This window comes from Cydia fagiglandana, chromosome 5 (genome assembly GCF_963556715.1).
Source record: "Cydia fagiglandana chromosome 5, ilCydFagi1.1, whole genome shotgun sequence".
Taxonomy (NCBI): Eukaryota; Metazoa; Arthropoda; class Insecta; order Lepidoptera; family Tortricidae; genus Cydia; species Cydia fagiglandana.
In genome coordinates this window covers 4,136,043-4,162,576 of record NC_085936.1, presented here as the reverse complement: position 1 = coordinate 4,162,576, position 26,534 = coordinate 4,136,043, and the positions used below count along the sequence as shown (strand labels likewise).

The window sequence follows — 26,534 nt, the reverse complement described above, 5'->3', positions numbered from 1 at the left end:
TTACTGGTAGCTTTCTAGTAAGATCATAAGTATCACCAAACACCATGTTTGTGCCGATTGTCCTTGCGACGGTCTGCCTTGCCAGCAGCACGGTCTTGGCTGCTTATGACAAACCATTATACGACGTGGAAGAAGCTGAGAGCCTGTTCAAGGAGTTTCTCCAAGAGCATAAGAAAGTATACAACCGGAGGGAGTATTACGAAAGGCTTGAGATTTTCAAGCAAACCTTAAAAACTATAAATGAGCAAAATGAGCAGTTTCCTGATACTGTATTTGCATTAAATCGTTTCGCTGACTTGAAACCTCACGAGTTAGAGTGTTATCGTGGTTTCAAACTCCCAAAAGATATAAATTTGACGAATGTTGAAATCACCGAGGGATTGGATAGTGCGCCTGAATCATTTGACTGGAGAACAAAAAATAAGGTCACACATGTTAAGGACCAAGGACAATGTGGCAGTTGCTTCATCTTCAGTGCTGTTGGTATGTTTCTTTCTTTAACTCGTATTCTATCTTATTATCTATATCTTATCTTTGATCGGTAATTTTATATAGTTATCTTAATTAGTTAGTTAGTTTTATATAGGTATCATTGGGACTAAGTTGCTGTGTAGAAAAACTACTTTGAGTGTTGCTTTCTTATAATATTGTCATTAGTTTAGATGAGTAAGTGGTTGTCAATGAAGACTACAGGCGAACTCGAAAATAACTGGAAACTAATATTTGTTTCACTTTTTTACAGGCGATATTGAAGGGCAGTATGCTATTAAACATGGCCAGCTCGTAGCTTTGTCCGAAAAACAGGCTCTCGACTGCCTTACTGTTGGAACCTGTCAAGGAGGATACATGGAAAAAGTTATGCAGTACGTTTAATACTTGTAATTTGTTTAATATTATTAATTCCAATCTTGCGAAAATAGTGTGGGCTTCAGTAAAAGAAAAAGAAACCGATAGTCAATGTAATGTAGGAAAAACTACGATGTAGCTCTATAAACTAATATAGGCTACCCATCATTGTGTTGTACTAAGAGTCAGTATTAGTAAAATTGTTAGTGTAGTCAGAATAGCGCTGCACACACTTTGCAGTAACAGATCGTGAGTATTTTGCCACTTATAACAGCCGTTAAGTATGTAATTTAATTTGCTTTTCTTTTTGCTTTTTCCGTTCTTCTAATAAGCTAACCTAACCTTCGAACTAACAAAAGCTATATTATCATGGATCTTATAACATTTGTTAATTTCAGGGAATTAGCTCAACGACAAATGAAGTTGGATAAAGAAGAGGATTATGTCCCCTACGAAGCAAAGAAAGGAACCTGTAAAAATGACCCCAGCAAGGGACTTGTCCAGTGCACAAGCGGTGTGAGGAAACAAATAATGGACGAAGAACAGTTGAAGGCCGAATTAGCCAACCGTGGACCTATCTCGATTGGTAAGTTTCGTTTACAATAGTTTTTAGAAAGAAGGTACTTACAATACAAATAACCTTTATTGCACACCCGAATAAAAGAAAAGCAAAAGAAAACAGAAACACAAGCAGAAGTAAACAACAGGCTTTCTTAATGTTTTATAAATAAATTAAGATCTAATTTTAAAAAAAGCTGATAGAAATGACAACATTTTGTATTTCATTTTTTTATTAATTCTTGCCTTGTTTTATTACTTTTTGTTTGATTAATAGAATTGTGATATAATATTAAAAAAAATATTTTCACGAAGTAAGTACGTGAATTTAATATCTATATAGAAATGTATATTATTATCATGCTCTTAGATATATTTGACATTCCTGCAGCAATACCTACCCGTTAGCAATGCTGTTGCTGTACGACATAGGTACCTTAAAGGATGACTCACGGTAGACCGGGCCGGGGCCGGGTCGGAGCTTCTGGCGTCTCGTTTTCTATGGAAAGCACGACATGATCACCGATTAGCCATCATACTCATAGAAAATGACATAGCGGACGCCTCGTCTTTGATATAATTATGTTAAGATATAATAATAAATAACGTATTTAACTAATTTTCAAGACCGAAGTGCTCCCATAAGTGTTCCGTAAACAAAGTTTTGTACGGTACACTAAAAAATTTTTTTTTTTTTTTTTTATTATGCATGGGTTTACTCATGGCCACAGACTAGCCGAGGCGTAGACGTGGCCTACGATGGAGCGAGCTCGCCCAGAAGGTGCCTGTAGGTGTGTGTAGGTGTTATTACGTTAAACGTTAAGAAAGTAGAAAGGAATTAGATTTTAGGGTATTGTAAGCAAAGCTACATATTTCCTTACAAAAAACCTTTAGAAATCCAATTGCAGAGTATCAGAAGATTGATGCTCTTGACTCATTTTTTATTATTTTGCTGCAGCTATAAACGCCAATGACTTCGGCAATTATCAGAGCGGCGTATTATTACCTAATCTGTGCAAAGGACAACAAGTTGACCATGCCGTGCTTTTGGTGGGATACGGAGAAGGTTTGTACAAACTTTAATACATACTACATAATTATATTTTTTTATTACTTATACAGTTATTATTATCTATTATTCCACTCGGTTATATTTATAGGACACAATTCGAATATGACGAAATAATCATCATCACGAAATTATTTTATGATCACATAAGAATTTTGTTACTAACAGAGTTGTATTACTGAGATAAACCTTGACAAGACTCGATAGAAGCTTGTTATAATATATCTTTCTTCCAAATGCATAAGTCAATTTGATAAATTGAAATGTACGATTAATGGCTATTTGTGTGAAATGTGCGTACGTATATTAGGGTTGTGCGTTACACTTTGGTTCAATGTCATCTATTATGGGACGAAATCATTACGTGATTAAATTTTTACTTGCACACGGTTCCCTCGCATTTTAATTAGTATTTGTGCCTGTGCCGAATTTCTACTCATTTCCATCATGTGTGATCCGTAAAAATGCGTATAAAGAATGTGTGAGGCACTCAACGTTAACGTTTCGACAATGTTTCATTTGCAGAAAACGGCAAAAAGTTCTGGATAATCAAGAATTCGTGGGGACAGTGGGGCGAGCAAGGCTACGTAAGATTGTTGCGAGGAGTCAACGCATGCGGTATTGGGTCTTACATAGCCGAATCCACTGTGGCATAACTCTCTATTATTATGTTAACTGAGTATTAAAATAAAATCACGAAGCACCACATCATAGATCATAGCAAAATTCTAAATCAAATCTAAGGAGTAAAAAGCAGTTCCTTGCCTCCCACTTTGCCTTCTTGAATCACATTAACATACATATTTTATCTTTTATTATGGTTTACATGGCAAAGCCACATAAATGCTGACCATCTGCAACGTGAAATTTAACAGCGAAGCGTACTGCAATCTTCTTAATCATTGTTATTTGTTTAATTAATATCATCATCATTTAACTATTGGATAACAAATAAATTTGGTATATCATGGCTTGAATTTCAAACTGACTTTTCTTTCTTGAACACTATCCTAAAATTTTAAGAGAACTAATCAAATAGAAATCCGAACGTGAACTTGTCACTTCTAACTAAAATAAAAATTAATAGGAAGCTAATTATAGTGCAAAGTTGTAGTTTTTTAATTGAATTTATACTATTTAATAATTACTGAGCAAATGCAATGAAAAATATCTAGGCAAATTAGATCCAAAACAAGCGCTTTGTGAAATTAATTCCCAGCAAACTGGAAATCATTTTAATACCTTTATTTGATCCTAAATTAGTATAGACGGAGAAGGTTGAAGACGGTTGAGACGGTTGAAGGTTTGCAATATATAGAGTAACAAAATCCCTCTAGTTAGTGTGCTCTTATCTCTTAGACCATTAGGGTTCGTCGAAAATTGATGAAGGGCCTATGTAAATATATATTGTAATTAACTTAAAATGAATCAATTGTATCATCAGAAACAAATATAATTTGTCTAATTACGCATACAACTTACGTGAAGTCGGTCCTCCTGTATGGATGCGAGACATGGCCGGCCAAGCAAGGCATAACCAGAAGACTCCAGGTGGTTTTAAACAAGTGTTTGCGGCGGATCGTAGGAGTCTACTGGCCACGGACCTTCTCCAATATTAAATCATGGGAACTGACTGGACAAAACACTTAAGCTAAGGAGATACTACTGCGGAAATGGCGCTGGATATGATATGTTTTACGAAGGCCAAACAACTACCTATCCAAGCAAGGGCTGACCTGGAAACTTTCCTGGAAAAAGGGCAAGGTCGCCCACTTACCACCTGGAGGCACACAGTGGAAAAAAAGGCGGCATCAGTTGGCCTTGGCTGGGCGGAGCTGGAAGAGGCCGCGCTGGATCGCAAAGAATGGAAATCCGTTCTGAGAGCCCTATGTCCCTTAAGAGGGATAACAGGATATCATCATCATGCATACAATTTGATGTTTTTGTTGTGTAGACTGCATCCTACACTATGCATTTTAGGGTTAAACAGTTATTCCCCTCAGACGTCGTCGTCGTTGAAGCTAAAAATCCTCCAAGCACATGCAAACTGGAACTACTTAGTTGCGAATTTGGTTTTTTAACTTTAATTTGTTAGTTCCTACTTTACCACTGAATCGTCCAAAACGTTTCTCTTCCAGATTTCTTATGCTAACGACATCGACAGGAGTAGAACATGGAGTCCACTTTCTGCATTTATATTTACAACTGATTAGAAAAGAATATAATACATTTATTTATGTCTCATCATGGTGGGCACATAAGAGAGTGTATAAAAGGAGTGGACGAAAAAAGGACTCCCACTTAGCGTAATGCCACGGCAAGCCGCAGCGCTGATGATCGGTAAGGAGTAGGAATTTAACTTATAAAGAACTAGGTAACATAAGGCTAACATTAATGTGAAGACAAAAAAAAACTGACGAAAAATTACAATTCAAAACCAGCAATACAGAGAGAAGACACAGAAAACGAGGAAAAGACTACAATTTACGTCGGGCGACGGCGGCAGCGACGGTGCACGAATTACTATAAACAGGTTACTTGACAATCTTTTGCCAAGTGTGTGAAAGGGAAGAAGGAAGTTATTAAGAAAAAAAATACTCGAACTTTTTTAAATTGAGAGTATAAAAACACTTTTTAGGTAAGGATGTTCTATTTAGATCACAATGTGGTCAAAGGCTTAATTTTCCTCAATAAAGAAAGGGAGTCTTGACAAGCTTACTGTGAAAAAATTCAAAATTCAAAAATTCAAAATTCGTTTATTTTGTATAAGGATTTTCCTAAGTGTCGAATCCTCCTTTTAAGTTTGACACTTGTGTTAGGAGGTATTCGCTCTTTCATACAGTGGTGAAATTATGTTTAACGATATTAAAACTATAACTAGGTGTAGGTACATTAAAGTATACATTAAAAGTAGGGAGAGTTTCTAACATAAGCTTAGGTACATACTGTTTACATTTTGAATAAAAAGGGGGTAGCGATCTAAGTTAGGAAGAATGTGAAGCATTGATGCCAGCCCCATTGATGCAGGAGTGATCGAGGAATCTGGATAATTCTTTCCTTAAGTAAAAACAGTATATATCAATCAGTATATCTATATAGTACTGGAATGTAATATAGGTTTAAATATAATATTACGTTCCAGAACTAGATAATTGTTTTTCTATTGCAGCAATTCAGTCGGTGGCAATTTGATTTGAACATTGTCTTATCAGTTATTAGAATACAACATGATTCGGTTAAATTGTGTTCTAATATATGATGCAAAAAGGGGGGGGGGGTTGCGCCAGGGAGAGGGGAAGGGACGCTAGTGTGCGTAAAGCACCATATCCTAAGGTATCATACTACATTCATAAAAGGCTGGCTATAATTAGTTTTTCAAGAAACACAATTTGACCGAATCAACATTCAATTAATTTAAGCCACCGTTGAAAAATACATTCTTTACGGCAGTAAAATCGTGGCAACGATGAGACACGTACACACCGAATATTTCTCATAAGATAAAAATTCTAAGAAAGTTATTCATGCAATCTCAAAAATTTTGAGAAATAAAATACACGTGGAATTAACTAAGCATTTTATTAGCTAATTTTAATATAAAAACGCTGCGAAAAATTGAAACAACAGAGTAGATTTACTAGTACCGTTCTAGTAAGATCATAAGTATCACTAAACACCATGTTTGTGCCGATTGTCCTAGCGACGGTCTGCCTTGCCAGCAGCACGGTCTTGGCTGCTTATGACAAACCATTTTACGACGTGGAAGACGCTGAGAGCCTGTTCAAGGACTTTCTCCAACAGCATAAGAAAGTATACAACCGAAGGGAGTATTACGAAAGGTTTGAGATTTTCAAGGAAACTTTAAAAACTATAAATGAACAAAATGAGCAATTTCCTGATACTCTATTTGCAGTAAATCACTTCGCTGACTTGAAGCCTCACGAATTAGAGTGTTATCTTGGTTTCAAACTCCCAAAAGATATGATTTTGACGAAAGTTGAAATTATGAATTTGACGAAAGTTGAAATCACTAAGGGATTGGATAGTGCGCCTGAGTCATTTGACTGGAGAACACAAAATAAGGTTACACATGTTAAGAGCCAAGGACGATGTGGCAGTTGCTTCATCTTCAGTGCTGTTGGTATGGTTCTTTCTTTTATTCTATCTTATTACCTACCTTATCCTTGATCGTCATTTTTTATAATATATTATAAGTTTTGCGACTACGTTGCTGTGTTGAAAAACTATTTCACTGTTGCTTTATTCTAACATTGTCATTAGTTTCGATGAGTAAGTGTATGTTCAGTACGGTACCGTTCAACTAAGAGTACAGATGAACTCGAACACACTCAATTCTCCACTGGAAAATAATATTTGTTTCACTTTTATACAGGCGATATTGAAGGGCAGTATGCTATTAAACATGGCCAGCTCGTAGCTTTGTCCGAAAAGCAGGCTGTCGACTGCCTTACCTTTGGAACCTGTGAAGGAGGATACATGGAAAAAGTTATGCAGTACGTTTAATACTTGTAATTTGTTTAATATTATTAATTACAATCTTGCGAAAATAGTGTGGGCTTCAGTAAAAAAATAGAAACAGATAGTCAATATAATGTAGGAAAAACTACGATGTAGCTCTATAAACTTATATAGGCTAACCATCATAGTGTTGTACTAAGAGTCAGTAAAGTAAAATTGTTAGTGTAGTCAGAATACAGCTGCACACACTTTGCAGTAACAGATCGTAGGTTTATTTTGCCACTTATAACAACCGTTAAGTACCGTAGAATGGGGTGACTTGGGTGAAATTTGACTTTCAAACCTCGATAAAATTTTATTTTTACATGTGAAAACTGAATGGTGTATATAATAAGTGGTTCGGACGTTTGTATTTTAGTTTGTATTTTATTTTGGGTAGTTCCATTTCATAACTTTGACGATAAAGAGGAAAACCACCTCACCCCGTAGTGCCTCGTATCTGGGGTGAGAGGGTTTTTCATACAAAGGTGATTTTGGATGATTGTTTGATCGATTTTTTTTTATACGTATTACTATAGCCCCATTTTATATTGGAATACATTACTTTTGTAGCAGTAGCCTTAAAATCTCTTCTCACCCCCCTCTCAAACTTTCTCTCCCCATTCATAACCCAACTCTCCCCGCGAAACCTACTTACCCCGTTTTACGGTATGTAAATTTGTTTTTATTTATTTTTTGCTTTTACCGTTCTTCTAATAATCCTTAAGCGGTTATAGCTATAAGCTAACCTAACCTTCAAACTAACAAAAGCTATCATTGATCTTATAACAATTTTGTTGATTTCAGGGAATTAGCTCAGCGACAAATGAAGTTGGATAAAGAAGAGGATTATGTCCCCTACGACGCGAAGAAAGAGCCCTGTAAAAACGACCCCAGCAAGGGACTTGTCCAGTGCACAAGCGGTGTGCAGAAACATATAATGGACGAAGAACAGTTGAAGGCCGAATTAGCCAACCGTGGACCTATTTCGTTTGGTAAGTTTCGTTTACAATAGTTTTTAGAAAGATAAAGGTACTTACAATATAAATACCCTTTATTGCACACCCGAATAAAAGAAAATAAAAGAAATGCAAAAGAAAACAGAAACACAAGCAGAAGTTAACAACAGGCGGTCTTAATATGATTTATAAATAAATTAAGATCTAATTTAAATGAATGTATTGATAACATTTTTTGATTCGTTTTTTTTTTATTAATAATTCTTGCCTTATTTTATTACTTTTGTTTGATTAATAGAATTGTGATATAATATTTAAAAAAAATTTTCACGAAGTTAAGTACCTAGGTACCTACATGAATTTAATACGAGTGGCTCTGTGAGCTGCAGACCGCGAGAGTATAGCTTGTTGCATGATGACAGCGACACACAGCGGTTTGATCAATCAACAATACGAAGTTTATAATCTATTAAAAAAAAGAATCCTGCACTATGTCGACGAGTATATACGACGAACTCGGGGCAAATAGTCTCTTTCAACCAAAGACAAGACAAAGAGGTCGAAAGACGGATCCAAAACGCTTGGAAGAGCTATTGGTCTCTTAAGGAACTACTGAAAGGAGACCTTCCATTAGCTCTTAAGCGTAGACTCGTCGACATGTGCATATTGCCAATCCTCACGTACGGTGCTCAAACGTGGTCTCTTACCGAGTTACAAAAGACCAAACTGAAGGTTTGCCAAAGAGCGATGGAGCGCAACATGCTTGGGGTGAGAAGGAGTGACCGGATCCGAAACACTACGTTGCGCACCAAAACAGGCATCGTCGACGTTGGGGTAAAAACCGCCAGGCTAAAGTGGGACTGGGCAGGCCATGTACGACGCATGCACCCACAGAGGTGGGCTAAACTAGCCACGGAGCGGGTGCCACAAGGTAAACGCCGGCAAGGTCGGCCTAAGAGGAGATGGCGGGACGACCTGGACACATTTCTCAGCAACTGGACAGATGCTGCACTTAATCGCATATTTTGCAGACATTCGCCTTTTTGGTTGCAGATAGAAAGTCTGGGTTCAATCCCCAGTGAGACGTAACTAATTGTATTTTTTTTTCACTTTAACTTCGTATTTCTTTTTTTTTTAAGCCTATAAGGTGTCCCACTGTTGGGCAAAGGCCTCTCCCCTTAATTTCTCTTTACTCATTTGTTATTATTTTGCTGCAGCTATAAACGCAAACGACGCACTCCATTATAAGAGCGGTATACTAATACCTAATCTGTGCAAAGGACAACAAATTAACCATGCCGTGCTTTTGGTGGGATACGGAGAAGGTTAGTACAAACTTTAATACATACCACATATTTATCATTTTTTATTACGTATGCAGTTATTATCTATTATTCCACTCGGTAATATTTATACAGAAATAATCATCATCATCACGAAATTGTTCTATGATCACATAAGAATTTTGTCACTAACAGATTTATTACTGAGATAAAACTTGACACGACTCAATGTTATATTTAAGAATAATGTTAAATATACATAAGTCCAATTGATAAATGGAGATGAACGATTAATGGCTATTTGTGGAGTGTGCGTATACATGTGCTCCGAATTGTTCCCAACTGATGAACCGCGAGAGAGTACGCAGTGTTGTGCATATACTTTGGTTCAATGTCATCTATTATGGACGAAATAATTATCTGTTTAAATTTAAAGGTTTACTTGCACAAAGTTCCCTTGCATTTTATTCAGTATTTGTGCCTGTTCCGAATTTTTCTACTCATTTCCATCCTGAGTTACTCGTAAGAATGGGTATAAAGAAAGTGTACTCAACATTTACGTTTCGACAATGTTTCATTTGCAGAAAACGGCCAAAAGTTCTGGATAATCAAGAATTCGTGGGGAACTGTCTGGGGCGAGGAAGGCTACTTCAGAATATTGCGAGGAGTCAACGCTTGCGGTCTTGGGTCTTACATAGCCGAATCCACTGTGGCGTAACTCTCCTTCCGTTCCTTTCCTCCCACTTTGCCATCTTGACTCACATTAACATACATATTTTATCTTTTATTATGGTTAACATGGCAAAGCCACATAAATGCTGACCATCTGCAACGTGAATGAATTTAATAGCGAAGCATACTTACTTCAATCTCCTTAATCATTGTTATTTGTTTAATTAATATCATCATCATTCAACTATTGGATACAAATAAATTTGGTATATCATGGCTTGAATTTCAAACTGACTTTTCTTTCTTGAACACTATCCTAAAATTTTAAGAGAACTAATCAAATAGAAATCCGAACGTGAACTTGTCACTTCAAGATAAAATAAGAATTAATAGGAAGCTAATTATAATGCAAAGTTGTAGTTTTTTTTATATTGAATTTATACAATTTAATAATTACTGAGCAAATGCAATGAAAAATATCTAGGCAAATTAGATCCAAAACAAGCGCTTTGAGGAATTAGTTCCCAGCAAGCTGGAAATCATTTTAATACCTTCATTTGATCCTAAATGGGTATAATCTGATCCTATTATACTCCATCGCAGGAGGTGTAGAAAACTTGTCGCAGCCTCGGGAGATACATTTTACCTTCGATTGTCAAATCTAATCGATGTAGAAGGTGACTAGTAGCACGGTGGTTGTAGAACAGACACTGAAAAAAAAAATGAATTATAGAGTGTCGGCCATTTTTTACAAACTACGAATTCATATTAAGGTACTGTTTGTATTTTCAGATGTAATTTCTTATCATGATTAGAGCAAATTTTCCGTCGGATATACCGTTTCTAAACTACAAGCAAAAAACTGAAAACGAGTAACATTTTTTACACAACTACTGGTATGGAGCAAACTCGGATTACACTAATTTAGAACCAAATGAAGGTTAAGACAATTTTCAGCTTGCTGGAGATTAATTTCTGAAAAAAATCTAAATCAAAATTACAGAGCCTCGATCATCGCCGACGAGTCGCATGTCTCTCGGTGTTCTATCGGATGCATTCTTGAGAGTGCGCACAAGAGCTGCATGACCTGATCCCACCTTCCCCTTTCCATCATCGGGCGTCCACTCGCGGGGAGCGAATGCACCCGTTCGTGGTTAATTCCATTTGTCCGCACAAAATGATTTGCGTCGTCTTTTTTGGTAAGGACGGCTAAACGGCGGCGGATTTTTTGGTAAGAAATGGAATGTGCTCCCGTCCTCTGTATTCCCTGAGAAATATGACCTTAGTCTCTTTAAAGCTACAGTGAATAGGCTATTACTGAACCGGTGAGCTCCATCTTAGGCTCTGTCTTCACTTTCTATCAGGTGTGACTTGAGCTAATCGCCGATCAGCTTATAAAATGCAAATGATTGGCCCAGATAATCACACGAAAACTTCACCTATACATATGCAAGAGTAGACTTTAACTAGATCCATTGGCTCGACATAAAAAGATAAAATGATGAAAACAACATGTGTCTACTTTTCATCATATTTCCAATTAGTACGTACCCTGCATATTATAGCAGTAACTTATTTTAGTATGAAAAAGGGCGGAGATATAGAGCATAATTTTAAACACAAGCATACGAGTAGATAGATTCATCAGAAGATTTGAAGGAATTGAGATAAACGGTAAAAATCCGCGGGAGAACCACATCTTTCGTCGAAAAGTTCGTATGGAGCGCCATATCTTTTGTATCTTTCTTATTTCCTGACTTTACGCGCCCTCTTCATATGGAAATTGGAAATCGTATTTGGTAGCCACAATACAAGTAGCAACGAGTAGTTCAGTTAAAAGTTGGGGTACAACTACAGTTATTTAATTCTGGTATTTATTTTTATACTAGCTGTAGCTAGCCCGCAGCAAAAGTTACATGCAACCTTTTGGTACTTACCAAAAGGTTGCATGTAACTTTCATTGAATCCTGGCTATAATTTGTTTTTCACAAAACACAATTTGACCTCAGTAGGTGTATAATAATATAGGACGATACAGTAAGGTATGACAGGTATAACTCACTAACTTTTACCTCCAAATGTTTATTGCAAAAAAAAAAACAAACATTTATTATTAATTTACTTACTGCCAGTTAATAAAATAGTTTAGGCGTAATCTACACTCAAAGTTGAATTACTAAGGTAGGTACTACATGTTTTTCAAGACACCAAACCGAAAAACTCTGGTTAAGACAGAACTAATTTGTAATTTGAACTTTAAAGTAATGAGAATAAAAGGTGTATACATTAAAAAAAATCGATATTTTCCATTAAATTTTAACTTTTCCGCACTTTTTAGGGTTCCGTACCTGAAAAAAAAACCGAAACCTTATTTTATAAGACCACTCGTGCGTCTGTCTGCCTGTCCGTCTATCACAGCCTATTTTCTCCCTAAAGCTAGACCAATTAAGTTGAAATTTGGTATACATATGTAAATTAGTGACCCAAAGATGGACTTGTAATTGTAACGTAGACAAATGAATTTTAAACATGGGGGTCACTTTTGGGGGTAAATGAGAAATTTAAAAAACAAAGTTTTACAAACTATATCGTGTTACATATCAAATGAAAGAACTCATTTTGATATTATAAAATATATTTTTTTATAATTTTAAAATAAATAGGTTAGAAATTGACCAACAAAACATGAACATTCCCCCCTTTATCTCCGAAACTACAGGGTCTAAAATTTTGAAAAAAATTTGCATAAAATAGTTCTTTACCTATAGATGATAGGAAACCCTATTAAAAATGTACAGTCACGCGTGTGTTGGATTTAATGTACGAAACCGTTGGAACGTGAGTCCGAGTCGCACTTGGCCGGTTTTTTAGACTTTTCCCAACACACGACTGATACAACTGAGCGGTTATTACTACAATGTGACGAGAGGTGCGGGATGAAATGGCGTCACACGTTGTATTGCTAGTGATGTAAAATAACTTCTATTCTGGAAGCAATTGCTATCATACGATTTTACCCTCCATCCGATCTTACCTATGTACAAATTGAACATTCCCAAAAAGCGGAAACGTTCTCTAGAATGTTCTCAGAACATTCCTGCAACATGGAAATTATTGTTTAAACAAGAGAATACACTTGAAATAAAGTTTAAATAGGCATAACTTAAAACTAAATGTTATTATGCATATATTATTATCTATTACAGTTAGCTATTTTGTTGATGTGATAAATTTACCAAGAAGTTGCTCAAATTCTCACTGTATATCAGAGAACATTTCGACTTTCGACAGTATATTTCCAAATTTTTTTTTTTGTTTCATTAGAATCTAGAGGCCTCTATCTCCCGCCATGCCAAATCTCAGCGCGCTCGGACCAACTTGAAAAAAATTAAAAAAAAAGTCGGCCATTTTGATTTTTTTTAATGCAGATTGTTTTGTCTCAGGGCCCTCTATGACATTTGGTCGAGCACCCCCCACCTATCACGCACCGTTTAAAAGTTGCCATACAAAATAAAAGTGGCCAGTTTTCCCGCAATTGTAGCATTTTTCAAAAAAAAATTTTTTTCATAAGTATCCGAGATAGTCGGCCATATTGAAAAAAAATGGCGGCGTCAATAACTGCCAGGGTCCCTCTATGACATTTGGTCGAGCACCCCCCACCTAAGTCTGACCGTTTGGCCGGGCCGTCATACATTTTTTTGACCGGAAGCGGACGACCAAAAGTCGGAATTTTCTGGGGGTAAGGACTACACCTAAACTATCGTGAATATTCATGGTATAAACTACGATAAATAAATAAATTCTCGTTCTCGAGAACATTCTCAGAAGTTACCGAGAATTTCTCATGTGGAAAGTTTCGCAACTTTGGAAAGTTCTCGTGCGTGCATTGCTAGGTATACCTACCTCACTACTTTTGTATTTTTACAAGCTTTTATTTAGCTTTACCTGACCGTTGCTTGTCTGTAATCAAATCTTGCAAGTTACATTTGATCCACTTCCCGGTTTCCAATTGAGCTGAAATTTTGCATACATACGTAAGTCGGGTGACAATGCAATATTATGGTCCCATCGAGCTGATCTGATGATGGAGACAGGAGGTGGCCATAGAAACTCGGTGGTGAAACAACGCAACCTTATTGTGTTAGGGTTTTTTAGAATTGTCTCGATGAGTATTAGTTGTCTGTCGTAAGAAAAGTACAGTCAGCGATAAAAGCTTGTACCAAAAATGAAATTTGTGCCAAAAACTTATTACTTCCTTGACTGTCCATGGCAAATATCATCCAAATCGATCCTCCAGTCAAATCAGTCTAGTAAGTAGTAGTAGTAAAGTTAAAATATATACACATCGAAAACCATACTTCCTAACTAACTTTCGAATTCGAGTCTAATATTATTTAGTTAGAAGTAAGATAAGAGGAAAGGAGAATAGATTTCAAACATTTGAGGCTGAATACATAATATATTATTTACAGTACGCTCGTGAATCTATTACAGAATCTTTCGCTTGCACTGGACTCAAAATAAGCACATCGAAGAAATATCAAACTTTGCTCTCTTGTTATACAAATAACAATTTCACCTCACAAGCTCGAACAAGGGTAATTTTCTACTACTAGCAAAATGCGATTTTGCTCACTGTTTTTAAGTAGATACACAAAATCTGTGATGAAGAAGAATTAATTTTTTCAGGCCGTATAATATTATGTTCTCACTGCTGAGGTGACAAGTTGTGGGTACTTCACGAGATTAAAGTTATTTACATCTAGTGCGCTTTTGAGTCCTATACTCAAGATTCTAGATTAGATTCACTCGCTACCATCGTGAACCTATTATAGGATCATTTGCCTGTATGCTACTCAAAATAAGCACTCGAATAAATATCAAAACTTTGCTTTCTGGTTGAGCTATTTTTTAATAAAAGTTACAATAACTACACGTGTAGTTTAGTATTTGCGATAATATTAAAATTGCAGGTGAAATATTCAATTATTCATGCAATCACAACAATTTATAGAAATAAAATACACGTGGATGTAACTAAAGTATTTTACTGATTACATTCAATATAAAAAGGCTACGCAAAAATGCAACATCGTCAGTGGGTCTACTGGTAACATTTTAGTAAGGTATCATCGAACACAATGTTCGTACCAATTATTCTGGTGACAGTCTGTCTTGCCAGTACTTCGGTCTTGGCTTCATACGACAAACCATTCTACGACGTGGAAGACGCTGAGAACCTGTTTGATGACTTTCTCCAAGAGCATAATAAAGTATACAACCGTAGAGAGTATAACGAAAGGCTTGCAATTTTCAAGAAGACATTAAAACATATAAATGAGCAAAATGAAAAATTTCCTGATACCGTATTTGCATTAAATCACTTCGCTGACTTGAAGCCTCACGAATTAGAGTGTTATCTTGGTTTCAAACTCCCAAAAGATATGAATTTGACGAAAGTTGAAATCACCGAGGGATTGGATAGTGCGCCTGAATCATTCGACTGGAGAACACAAAATAAGGTTACACATGTTAAGAGCCAAGGACATTGTGGCAGTTGCTTCATCTTCAGTGCTGTTGGTATGGTTCTTTCTCCTATTCTGTCTAATTACCTACCTTATCCTTGATCGGCATTTTTTTATAATAAATTATAAGTTTTGCGACTACGTTGCTGTGTCGAAAAACTATTTCGACTGTTGCTTTATTATAACATTGTCATTAGTTTCGATGAGTAAGTGTATGTTCAGTACGCTACGGTTCAACTAAGAGTACAGATGTACTTGAACACACTCAATTCTCCACTGGAAAATATATTTGTTTCACTTTTTTACAGGCGATATTGAAGGACAGTATGCTATTAAACATGGCCAGCTCGTAGCTTTGTCCGAAAAACAGGCTCTCGACTGCCTTACTGTTGGAACCTGTCAAGGAGGATACATGGAAAAAGTTATGCAGTACGTTTAATACTTGTAATTTGTTTAATATTATTAATTCCAATCTTGCGAAAATAGTGTGGGCTTCAGTAAAAGAAAAAGAAACAGATAGTCAATATAATATAGGAAAAACTACGATGTAGCTCTATAAATAAATATATGCTACTCATCATTGTGTTGTACTAAGAGTCAATATTAATACAGCACAGACTTTGCACTAACATATTGTAGGTTTATTTTGCCACTTATAACAGCCGCTGAATATGTCATTTAATTAGTTTTTTTGCTTTTACCGTTCTTCTAATAATCCTGAAGCGGTTATAGCTATAAGCTAACCTAACCTTCAAAGTAACAAAAGCTATTATTGATCTTATAACATTTGTTAATTTCAGGGAATTAGCTAAACGAAAAATGAAGTTGGAAAAAGAAGAGGATTATGTCCCCTACGACGCAAAGAAAGGAGACTGTAAAAATGACCCAAGCAAGGGACTTGTCCAGTGCACAAGCGGTGTGCAGAAACAAATAATGGACGAAGAACAGTTGAAGGCCGAATTAGCCAACCGTGGACCTATCTCGTTTGGTAAGTTTCGTTTACAATAGTTTTTAGAAAGATAAAGGTACTTACAATATAAATACCCTTTTCTCAAACATGCAATGAAATATTGATGTTATGTTCCTTATAATAGGCTGCGAAGTAAGACGTTTCAGGTGCGGCTAGGACAAAAGGTCGTTAATGGAATTTCATACACATCTTGCAGGCCTAGGCCGGCAAAGTCCTCTTTTTTAATTTTCATTTCACAGATATTTGTGACACAGCATCGTGGCATTCATCCATTAAAAAAAACTAGAGGCATAATTTGCTTTATGGTTCGTAATGACACTCTGCCACTACGCCTATAAAAAAAAACAAAAAACAATGTTTGCTATAATTTGCAGTTTTATTTGTATAAAATCAACATGAACTTAATAAATAATACATTCTATAATTTTATAATTTTAAATTATAAATTTAACTACACACATAAAAACATTTAAAATATTTCATCTAAACGTTAGCGGTAAAAAGGTCTACTCAAACACGCGTAGTTATATTTTTTAAATTGTTATGGAGGTAAAGTTGAAAAATATTCATTCTGTCTTATTGGATTTATGGTGCGATGTTGATTTCTTGACTTTAATATGAGTTCCGACGAAATAATGAAATTAATATTAATTGTATTGTAATCGTGGGTGTTGGAATTGGCAGCGTAAGCAGAATTGATTTTAAATAACTTGCTGCCTCTGCCGCCAAGTCAAAGACGAAGTATGTATATGGTTGCTTATGGCAATTCTATTATTTGAGAAACTAAAAAAAATGGCTTACAGTTTATTAGAAACAGTTTTGTGGCATATTTTAAATGAATGTAACTACAAATTCGTCAACACTGTGGAAATTATACTTATTTACTCTATGCATAAAGCAACGATGTATGTGAAACATGATATCAACATGAAAGACTATATCATACTATGTAAACTTATGTGACGAAAACGACAGTCAGACCGATACAAGGCGAAAAAATCAAAGATACATGAAAATATACGGGTAGTAAAAATGCACGACTCGTGTAAAACATACGCGTGATAATGTTATAGGTACGTGTTGGTTATATTTTGGGTGTAGTTTACTTTTAGTTTTTTATATAAATAAAACTTGGGTTTCGTGGAATTTTTATTTTATTTATTTCATTGCATGTTTGAGAAAAGCACTATACATACCTCGGCGGGAAATGGGGTTGCCCGCGCTCAGACCTATCCGGCCTCGCTTCGCTAGGCCGTCTATATGTCTTCGGCCGGCAACCCCTTTCGTCCCGGCCTCTGTAGTAATGTACTATTATTGCACACTCGAATAAAAGAAATGCAAAAGAAAACAGAAACACAAGCAGAAGTAAACAACAGGCGGTCTTAATATGATTTATAAATAAATTAAGATCTAATTTAAATGAATGCATTGATAACAGTTTTTGATTCTTTTTTTTTATTAATTCTCGCCTTATTTTATTACTTTTTGCTTCATTAATAGGATTGTAATATAACGTGACAAAGTTAAGTACCTACATGAATTTAATACTAGTGGCACTGTGAGCTGTAGACCTCGTGAGCATAGCTTATTGCACGATGACAGCGCCACACAGCGGTTTGGTCAAACAACAATACCAAGTTTTTAATTTATTCAAAATAAAAATAAAAAGAATTCGTATTTCTTTTTTTGTTTTTAAGTGAAAAAAAAATACAAAAAGTTATGTCTCACTGGGGATCGAACCCAGACTTTCTATGTGCAACCAAAAAAAGCGAATTTTTGCAAAATACGCCATGATAGTTCTTAGCTTAATTGACGAAATTCAGCTACTCATTCTCGAGTAAAAATTAAATATACCGCCTAAACCAGCAATACAATTTTTCTGCATTTTTTATAATTATATGATATGATATAATAATAAGAAACTCATTTAACTAATTTGCAAGACGGGAGTGATCCTATAAGTGTTCCATGAACAAAGTTTTGTACGGAACACTAAAAATTATAACGTTAAACATTATAACATTATAAAGGAATTAGATGTAGCCTAATTTAAGGAAAACTACATATTTCCTTACAAAGAACCTTTAGAAATCTAATCGCAGAGTATCAGAAGATTGATGCTCTTTACTCATTTTTTATTATTTTGCTGCAGCTATAAACGCCAACGACGCACTCCATTATAAGAGCGGTATACTAATACCTAATCTGTGCAAAGGACAACAAATTAACCATGCCGTGCTTTTGGTGGGATACGGAGAAGGTTTGTACAAACTTTAATACATATTACATATTTATATTTTTTTATTACTTATACAGTTATTATCTATTATTCCACTCAGTAATATTTATAAAGAAATAATCATCATCATCACGAAAGTATTCTACGATCACATAAAAAAATTGTCACTAACAGATTTGTTACTGAGATAAAACTTGACAAGACTCAATAGAAGAATGTTATATTTAAGAATAAGAATGTTAAATATACATAAGTCGAATTGATAAATGGAGATGAACGATTAATGGCCATTTGTGGAGTGTGCGTATACATGTGCTCCCAATATTTCCCAACTGATGAACCGCGAGAGAGTACGCAGTGTTGTGCATATACTTTGGTTCAATGTCATCTATTATGGACGAAATAATTATGTGTTTAATTTAAATGTTTACTTGCACAAAGTTCCCTTGCATTTTATTCAGTATTTGTGCCTGTTCCGAATTTCTACTCATTTCCATCATGAGTGACCCGTAAGAATGGGTATAAAGAAAGTGTACTCAATATTAACGTTTCGACAATATTTCATTTGCAGAAAACGGCAAAAAGTTCTGGATCATCAAGAATTCGTGGGGAACTGACTGGGGCGAGAAAGGCTACTTCAGAATGTTGCGAGGAGTCAACGCTTGCGGTCTTGGGTCTTACATAGCCGAATCCACTGTGGCATAACTCTCTATTGTTATGTTAACTGAGCATTAAAAAAACCACGAAGCACCACATCATATAGATCATAGCAAAATTCTAAATCAAATGTAAGGAGTAAAAAGCAGTTCCTTGCCTCCCACTTTGCCATCTTGAATCACATTAACATGCATATTTTATCTATTATTATGGTTTACATGGCAAAGCCACATAAATGCTGACCACCTGCAACGTGAAATTTAACAGCAAAGCATACTGCAATCTTCTTAAGCATTGTTATTTGTTTAATTAATATCATCATCATTTAACTATTGGATACAAATAAATTTGGTATATCATGGCTTGAATTTCAAACTGACTTTCCTTTCTTGAACACTATTCTAAAATTTTAAGAGAACTAATCAAATAGAAACCCGAACGTGAACTTGTCATTCTAGATAAAATAAGAATTAATAGGAGGCTAATAGTGCAAAGTTGTAGTTTCTATATTGAATTTATACAGTTTTATAATCACTGAGCGAATGCCGTGAAAATTATCTAGGCGGATTAGATGTTTTAATACCTTCATTTCTGTGCCTCCAGTGTAAAAGGGTTAAACTCGAGTTTGCACAAGGCAATTGTATAATAGTTTAACAAAAAATCCGAAAATTCGGATTTGGGTTTAAAAATCCGGATTTAGAAACGGACTGAAAAATTGGCGGATAATTCGGATGTTCGAAGTTCGAATAATCCGGATTGCAATCCCTAGGTACAACTACAGTTATTTAATTCAGGTATTTATTTGTATACTAGCTGTAGCTGTAGCTAGCCCGCAGCAAAAGTTACTTGCAACCTTTTGGTACTTACCAAAAGGTTGCATGTAACTTTCATTGAATCCTGGCTATAATTTGTTTTTCACAAAACACAATTTGACCTCAGTAGGTGCATAATAATATAGGACGATACAGTAAGGTATCACAGGTATAACTCACTAACTTTTACCTCCAAATGTTTATTGCAAAAAAAAAAAAAAACATTTATTATTAATAAAACTACGATGTAGCTCTATAAAGAAATATAGGCTACTCATCATTGTGTTGTACTAAGAGTCAATATTAATACAGCACAGACTTTGCAGTAACATATTGTAGGTTTATTTTGCCACTTATAACAGCCGTTGAATATGTCTCGCTTTCTTCTCCGTTTTCCTATTCCTTCCTTCTGGCTTGTGAAGCAAATATTAAATGTAAAATATCAAACAAAATCAAACCAAATCAAATCCAAATGAATGTTTTTAAATATTTATCATCCAAAATCATCATTTAAAAGTCATTTCTACCAGCAAACATAAGAAACCAACTCAAAATTTGCATTTGATTACTTTGTGTCACATGTGAATAAAATGGAACTTTGCTATCAGTTTTTGAAGTGCAAAGTAAGCCTTTCCGAGCTGGTGTGGTGAAAAATATATTAAGTCACTCTTTAATTACATTAATATTATTCTTTTTGGTTTGTTTTTTTTTTTACCATCAATCTACAAAAAATGCAATAGTTAGTTCCCAAAATGGTTTCTTTACACAATACAAAAGTTCAAAAAGATTTTAGCAACACTAGAGAAAGTGCAGTTTAACCTTTTCACACATTCATATTTTTTGTGAAAAGGGATATAAGTTGTTTTTGAAAGCCAATATTTCAGTTACTTTCACATAAGTCAGGTTAATTAAAATGACAATTTACAATTCACGACTCAAACTATCTAAACTAAAAACAAAAACCTAATTTTTTTAGAAACAATGCAGAGAAAACACGGTTTGAAACGTTTCTCGGCCATACTGAAAAATTTCATTTTTTGAGTTTAACCCTTTTACACTGGAGGCACAGATTTGATCCTAAATGCGTATAATCTGATCCTATTTTACTCCAGCCCAGGAAGTGTGGATAAGTTTCCTGTTAAGTGGAGAAGCCTTGGGAGATACATTTTACCTTGGATTGTCAAATCTAATCGACGTAGAAGGTGACTAGCAGCACGGTGGTTGTAAATCAGACAATGAAAAAAATAGAGTGTCGGCCATTTTTAGGGTTCCGTAGCCAAATGGCAAAAAACGGAAACCTTGTGGATTCGTCATGTCTGTCTGTCTGTCTGTCCGTGTATGTCACAGCCACTTTTTTCCGAAACTATTAGAACTATACTGTTGAAACTTGGTAAAGAGATGTATTCTGTGAACCGCATTAAGATTTTCACACAAAAATAGAAAAAAAAAACTTATAATTGATGTCCAACGTATTATCATATATAAAATTAAAATTGAAATTTGCTTAGGTGCGTCTGATTGCATTTCATTATTCAGTCTACGCGAGGCTAACATCTTTATGTGGCAGTAATTACTAGCTACTTACAAATGATGACTGGCGAATATAGGTAGCTATTAGCCCCGACAGACTAGATGGCTGAGGGCCGAGCTCTGCGTAGGGCCGAACGCCCAAAACGTTCAAGAGAAGCACTCTTCTACGCGAGGCTGAAAGCCATGCTGCGGGACGTTAGCGGTGAAACACAGAACCATCATTGTACATGTGTCAAAATACGTAGACTGAAGACCGAGCTCTGCGTAAGGCCCACGGGTGCAATTTCTTCAAATGTCTGACCGAGTTCCACGAGTACTAAACTCCCGCAGGTCAGTCTTCGGCGTCACGTGGAATCGCGCCTTCCCAATTAAGATACTAGGGGAAATTGAGGATAGCGCATGTACCTGTCCGACGCTCCGGACCTTCGGCTTTAGGCGGAGTTCGGTCTACTGGCTTCGCATTAGACACTTGTAACACTGCATTGTCCTGTGTTTAAATACTAAAGGTACGCCTCTCTCGGACGCTTCGGGCATTCAGCCCTACGCGAGGTTCGCGGCCTTCGGCCTTCGTATTTAGATACTTGTATTATTGTCTATATTATGGTATGTGGTTGTTGTTTGAATACTAAAGACGCGCCTTTTTCGGACGAATCGGGCCATTGGCTTTTTTATTGCTATGAAAGGGGAGATTGCAGCCATAGTAGGGGAAATTGCAGTAAGTGAGTTCCACCTGTCAGATGATCCTGGCCTTCGACCCTACCCCAGCTCGGACTTTGGCCTGCGATGGGCCTGCGCATCTAGACACTTCTTCTATTGGTCTGTGTTTGAACACAACACTCTTGCAGCTCGGCCTTTGGCCTTCACAATTAAGATATTACTTAAGGGAAAGTAGCGAAAAGCGCGCGCTCTGGCCCTTGGACCCTACGCGGAGCTCACATTTCGGCTTTTGAATTTAGACAAATTTCTACTATTACTAGTTAGGTTAGAAATGAATAAAGGAAGGTTCGAAGCATTTGAGAAGGAAGGAAGAGACATAATACATAAATACACAAAATTTCACACACACAAATACACAAAATTTATTGTAGGTAATACACAAAAACATTTTCAGGGGTGCTAAGATTATCCTAATTATGTACAATTTGACAAAGTGTAGGTACCTCAGCTAAGAAATACATTATATCAGGTTGCTCTGGTTCCTACACTAGGCTTCGCCTGTCTCGTAGGTAACCCAGACTCAAGTGAGTTTACACAATTGAAACTTAAATCCAAGGAAGAGGAAATACTAACATATATTACTTTTACATTTTTACAATAAATGACTTAAAAAAAACGAAAGATTCTTAAAATAATGTATGTATGTATGTATGTAAACACTTTATTGTACATAAGACAGGTTAAATTACAATGGAACAAAAAATATATATAATGTACAAAGGCGAACTTATCCCTATAAGGGATCTCTTCCAGTCAACCTTTGAGCAATTGAGAGTAAATTAAAACAAACATGATAGACAAACGAACACTATGTACAAAAAAGTAAACTAAGGTTCAATAATATGTATAAACATATATGTATTGTCACATAGATACTTCTTGCAATAGGGAATATTACGCGAAACTCTGCGTAGGGGGCACCACTACTACATTCCATCACAATCTCGGGCTCTACCGCGAATTAAAGCATGACTCACGTTAGACCGGGCCGTGTCCGGACCGGAGCTTCCGGCGCTTACTTTTCTATGACATGACAGGCGGTCACGTGATACTTTCCATAGAAAACGATGCGCCGGAAGCTCCGGGTCGGACACGGCCCGGTCTAACGTGAGTCATCCTTAAGAAAATCGAAATTTCGCTATCACTCTTGCATATTCGGCAGAACACTGCAGTATCCCTATTATGAATATTAGTTTAGTACCTACGCACGTGTTAAAACAAAACCAATTTTTTTCGCAGGCGGGTTAATTATGTTTAGTAGGCAAGGATAATTTTATTCACAAGAAATATAAGAATCCAATAAGCCAGAAATTATTCGAAGCCCATCGCTTAAATAGAATTTCACACGTTTAGATTTCAATAGCGCGAGTTAGAACATGTTTGTGTTTAGTTTCTGTATTTACCTTAGGTATACCATATGATTTATATATATTTTTCTCAAAAATGGACGTCAAAGTCGACTTTGCCGTGTAAAAAATAGGTCGTGAAGCGCGGAGTTTATGGTCAGTCAAAAATTAAAAAGTTAAAAACATTGCAGTCTCGATTTTAGGACTGCAATGTTGCATACAAATTCCATTATTTCTCGAGTTCCAAACTTTTTAAAAGTTGAAATGGCCATATCAAATGAAGACACAGGCCCATTAAACAGCCAAACAGATGATTAGTACCGCGACTATTTAGCTGTCTCAAATAGGTTGGCGTATTTTCGGCAGAAAAATACACTTCTATTTTTTTATTAAAAAAAATAAAAAGGCGGCAAGGGCTTTGTTCTGTGAAAATATATACGAAAGAATGTTGCTTTTGTAAAATATTTCTATGATATTTATATTTATTGCACCATTTTTGAGAAAAGCACTATATATGACTCGGCTGGAAGTCTACTTGCTGGCTTCGGATTCAATTAAACGGACTCCCAAGGTCGTCCGTTTAAAACGAATCCTCAGCCTGCAAGTAGCTACTTCCGAGCCTCGGCAATAATGTACTATTTATGATCAGCGATAAAAACCCTTACATTTGATAGCTCACTAAATAAGATAGAAGGATTTATTTTTCTTAGCATATTTTGTGAATCCTTATTCTACCAAAATAAGACTTGAACGCGTGTGTATATATTTTAAATCGTCTTTCAAAGTTCTTTATTTTGAGGCCCCACTCGATAGGTTTGCAAGATTTTTTTTTCTAAACATCACGCAATATCATGTATTATGTCCGCCATATTGATTTTATTATGACGTCGCATAGCCTATGTTAGTCGGGATAACGTAAGGATTCTAATGATATATCATTTATCTAAATCAGTTAAGGCATTCAGAAGTTATGGTGGAAAAAAGAAACTCACATACAAACATGAACCCTGAAAACAATACACTCTTTGTTTGGGCAGTCGTGTAAAAAACATGATTGGCCTTGACAATCACACGAAAACTACGTATGCTTGCAAGAGTAGATTTTAACCAGATTCGTTGGCTCGATATAAAAAGATACATTTTTCCAGTTAGTATCCTGCATATCATAGCAGTATATTTAGTATGGAATAGCCGGGAGATATATAGCATATCTTTAAACCCAAGTATACGAGAAGATAGATCCAACAGAAGATTTGAAGGAGAATTGAGATAAACGGCAAAAATCCGAGGGAGAACCAAATCTTCCGTCGAAAAGTTCATAGTAATATGGACCGCCATATCTTTTGTATTTTTCTTATTTCCTGACTTTACGCGCCCTCTTCATATGGACATTGGGAATCGCATTTGGTAGGCAGGATAGCTACAAGTAGTTCAGTTAAAAGTTTGGGTTCGACTACAGTAATTCAATTCAGGTATTTATTTATACCTATACTAATTCCCAGCAATCCCGGCCGGTTCTTTAGACTTTTCCTAACACACGACTGATAGATACAACTGAGCGGTTACTACAATATGGCAAGAGGTGCGGAATGAAATGGCGTCACGTTGTATTGCTAGTGATGTAAAATACACCTAGAAAACCATACTTCCTAACAAACTTTTGAATTCGGGTCTAATATTAGTTAGAAGTAAGATTAGACGAAAGGAGAATAGATTTCAAACATTTGAGGCTGATTTCATATTATTTACAGTACGCTAGCGAATCTATTGCAAAATCTTTCGCTTGCATGGGACTCAAAGAAGCACTCGAAGGAATATCAAACTTTGGTCTCTTGTTGTACAAATAACTATTTCATCTCAGCAGCTCAAACAAGGGTACTTTGCTACTTAAAAACTGAGTTAGACAAAATGACGTGATGAAGAACGATTACATTTTTCAGGCCGTTTAATATGTTCTCACTGCTGAGGTGAAAAGTTGTGTGTACTACACGAGATCGAAGTTATTTACATCTCGTGCGCTTTTAATTCCTATGCTCAAGATTTTAAATTAGATTCACTCGCTACGATCGTGAACCTATTTTAGAATCTTTCGCTTGGATGGGACTCAAAATAAGCACTCGAAGGAATATCAAACTTTGGTCTCTTGTTGTACAAATAACTATTAAGCATTTTTAAATAAAAGTTAAGTACATTATTTACTATACGTGTAGTTTAGTAGGTATTTATGATAACATTAAAATTGCAGGTACTTAACAGTTATTCAATTATTCATGCAATCACAACAATTTTTAGAAATAAAATACACGTGGAAGTAACTAAAGTATTTTACTGATTATATTCAATATAAAAAGGCTACACAAAAATGTAACATCGTCAATCTAGAGTGGTAACATTAAAGTAAGGTATCATCGAACACAATGTTCGTGCCAATTATCCTGGTGACGGTCTGTCTTGCCAGTACTTCGGTCGTGGCTTCATACGACAAAACATTCTACGATGTGGAAGACGCTGAGAACCTGTTTGATGACTTTCTCCAAGAGCATAATAAAGTATACAACCGTAGAGATTATAACGAAAGGCTTGCAATTTTCAAGAAGACATTAAAACATATAAATGAGCTAAATGAGAAATTTCCTGATACCGTATTTGCATTAAATCACTTCGCCGACTTTAAGCCTCACGAGTTAAAGTGTTATCGTGGTTTCAAACTCCCAAAAGATATGAATTTGACGAAAGTTGAAATCACCGAGGGATTGGGTGGTGCGCCTGAATCATTTGACTGGAGAAAACAAAATAAGGTTACACATGTTAAGAACCAAGAGCAATGTGGCAG

The 26,534-nt window shown here is 35.8% G+C and overlaps 1 protein-coding gene across 2 annotated transcripts in view; it reads left to right on the top strand.

The window, feature by feature from the left end:
• The window catches only part of LOC134664300 (procathepsin L-like), a 29,653-nt gene continuing 3,119 nt past the window's right edge, over positions 1 to 26,534 (top strand). The window contains exons 1-5 of one of the 2 annotated variants that reach the window (XM_063520866.1): positions 1 to 483; positions 743 to 863; positions 1,245 to 1,432; positions 2,363 to 2,470; positions 2,999 to 3,430. In XM_063520866.1, the coding sequence (XP_063376936.1) occupies positions 45 to 483; positions 743 to 863; positions 1,245 to 1,432; positions 2,363 to 2,470; positions 2,999 to 3,129 (987 nt within the window). In that variant the 5' untranslated portion in view covers positions 1 to 44 and the 3' untranslated portion in view covers positions 3,130 to 3,430. Of the gene's footprint in view, positions 484 to 742; positions 864 to 1,244; positions 1,433 to 2,362; positions 2,471 to 2,998; positions 3,431 to 26,534 lie in introns of those variants that run through there. The other variant, XM_063520865.1, reaches the window with a different exon arrangement.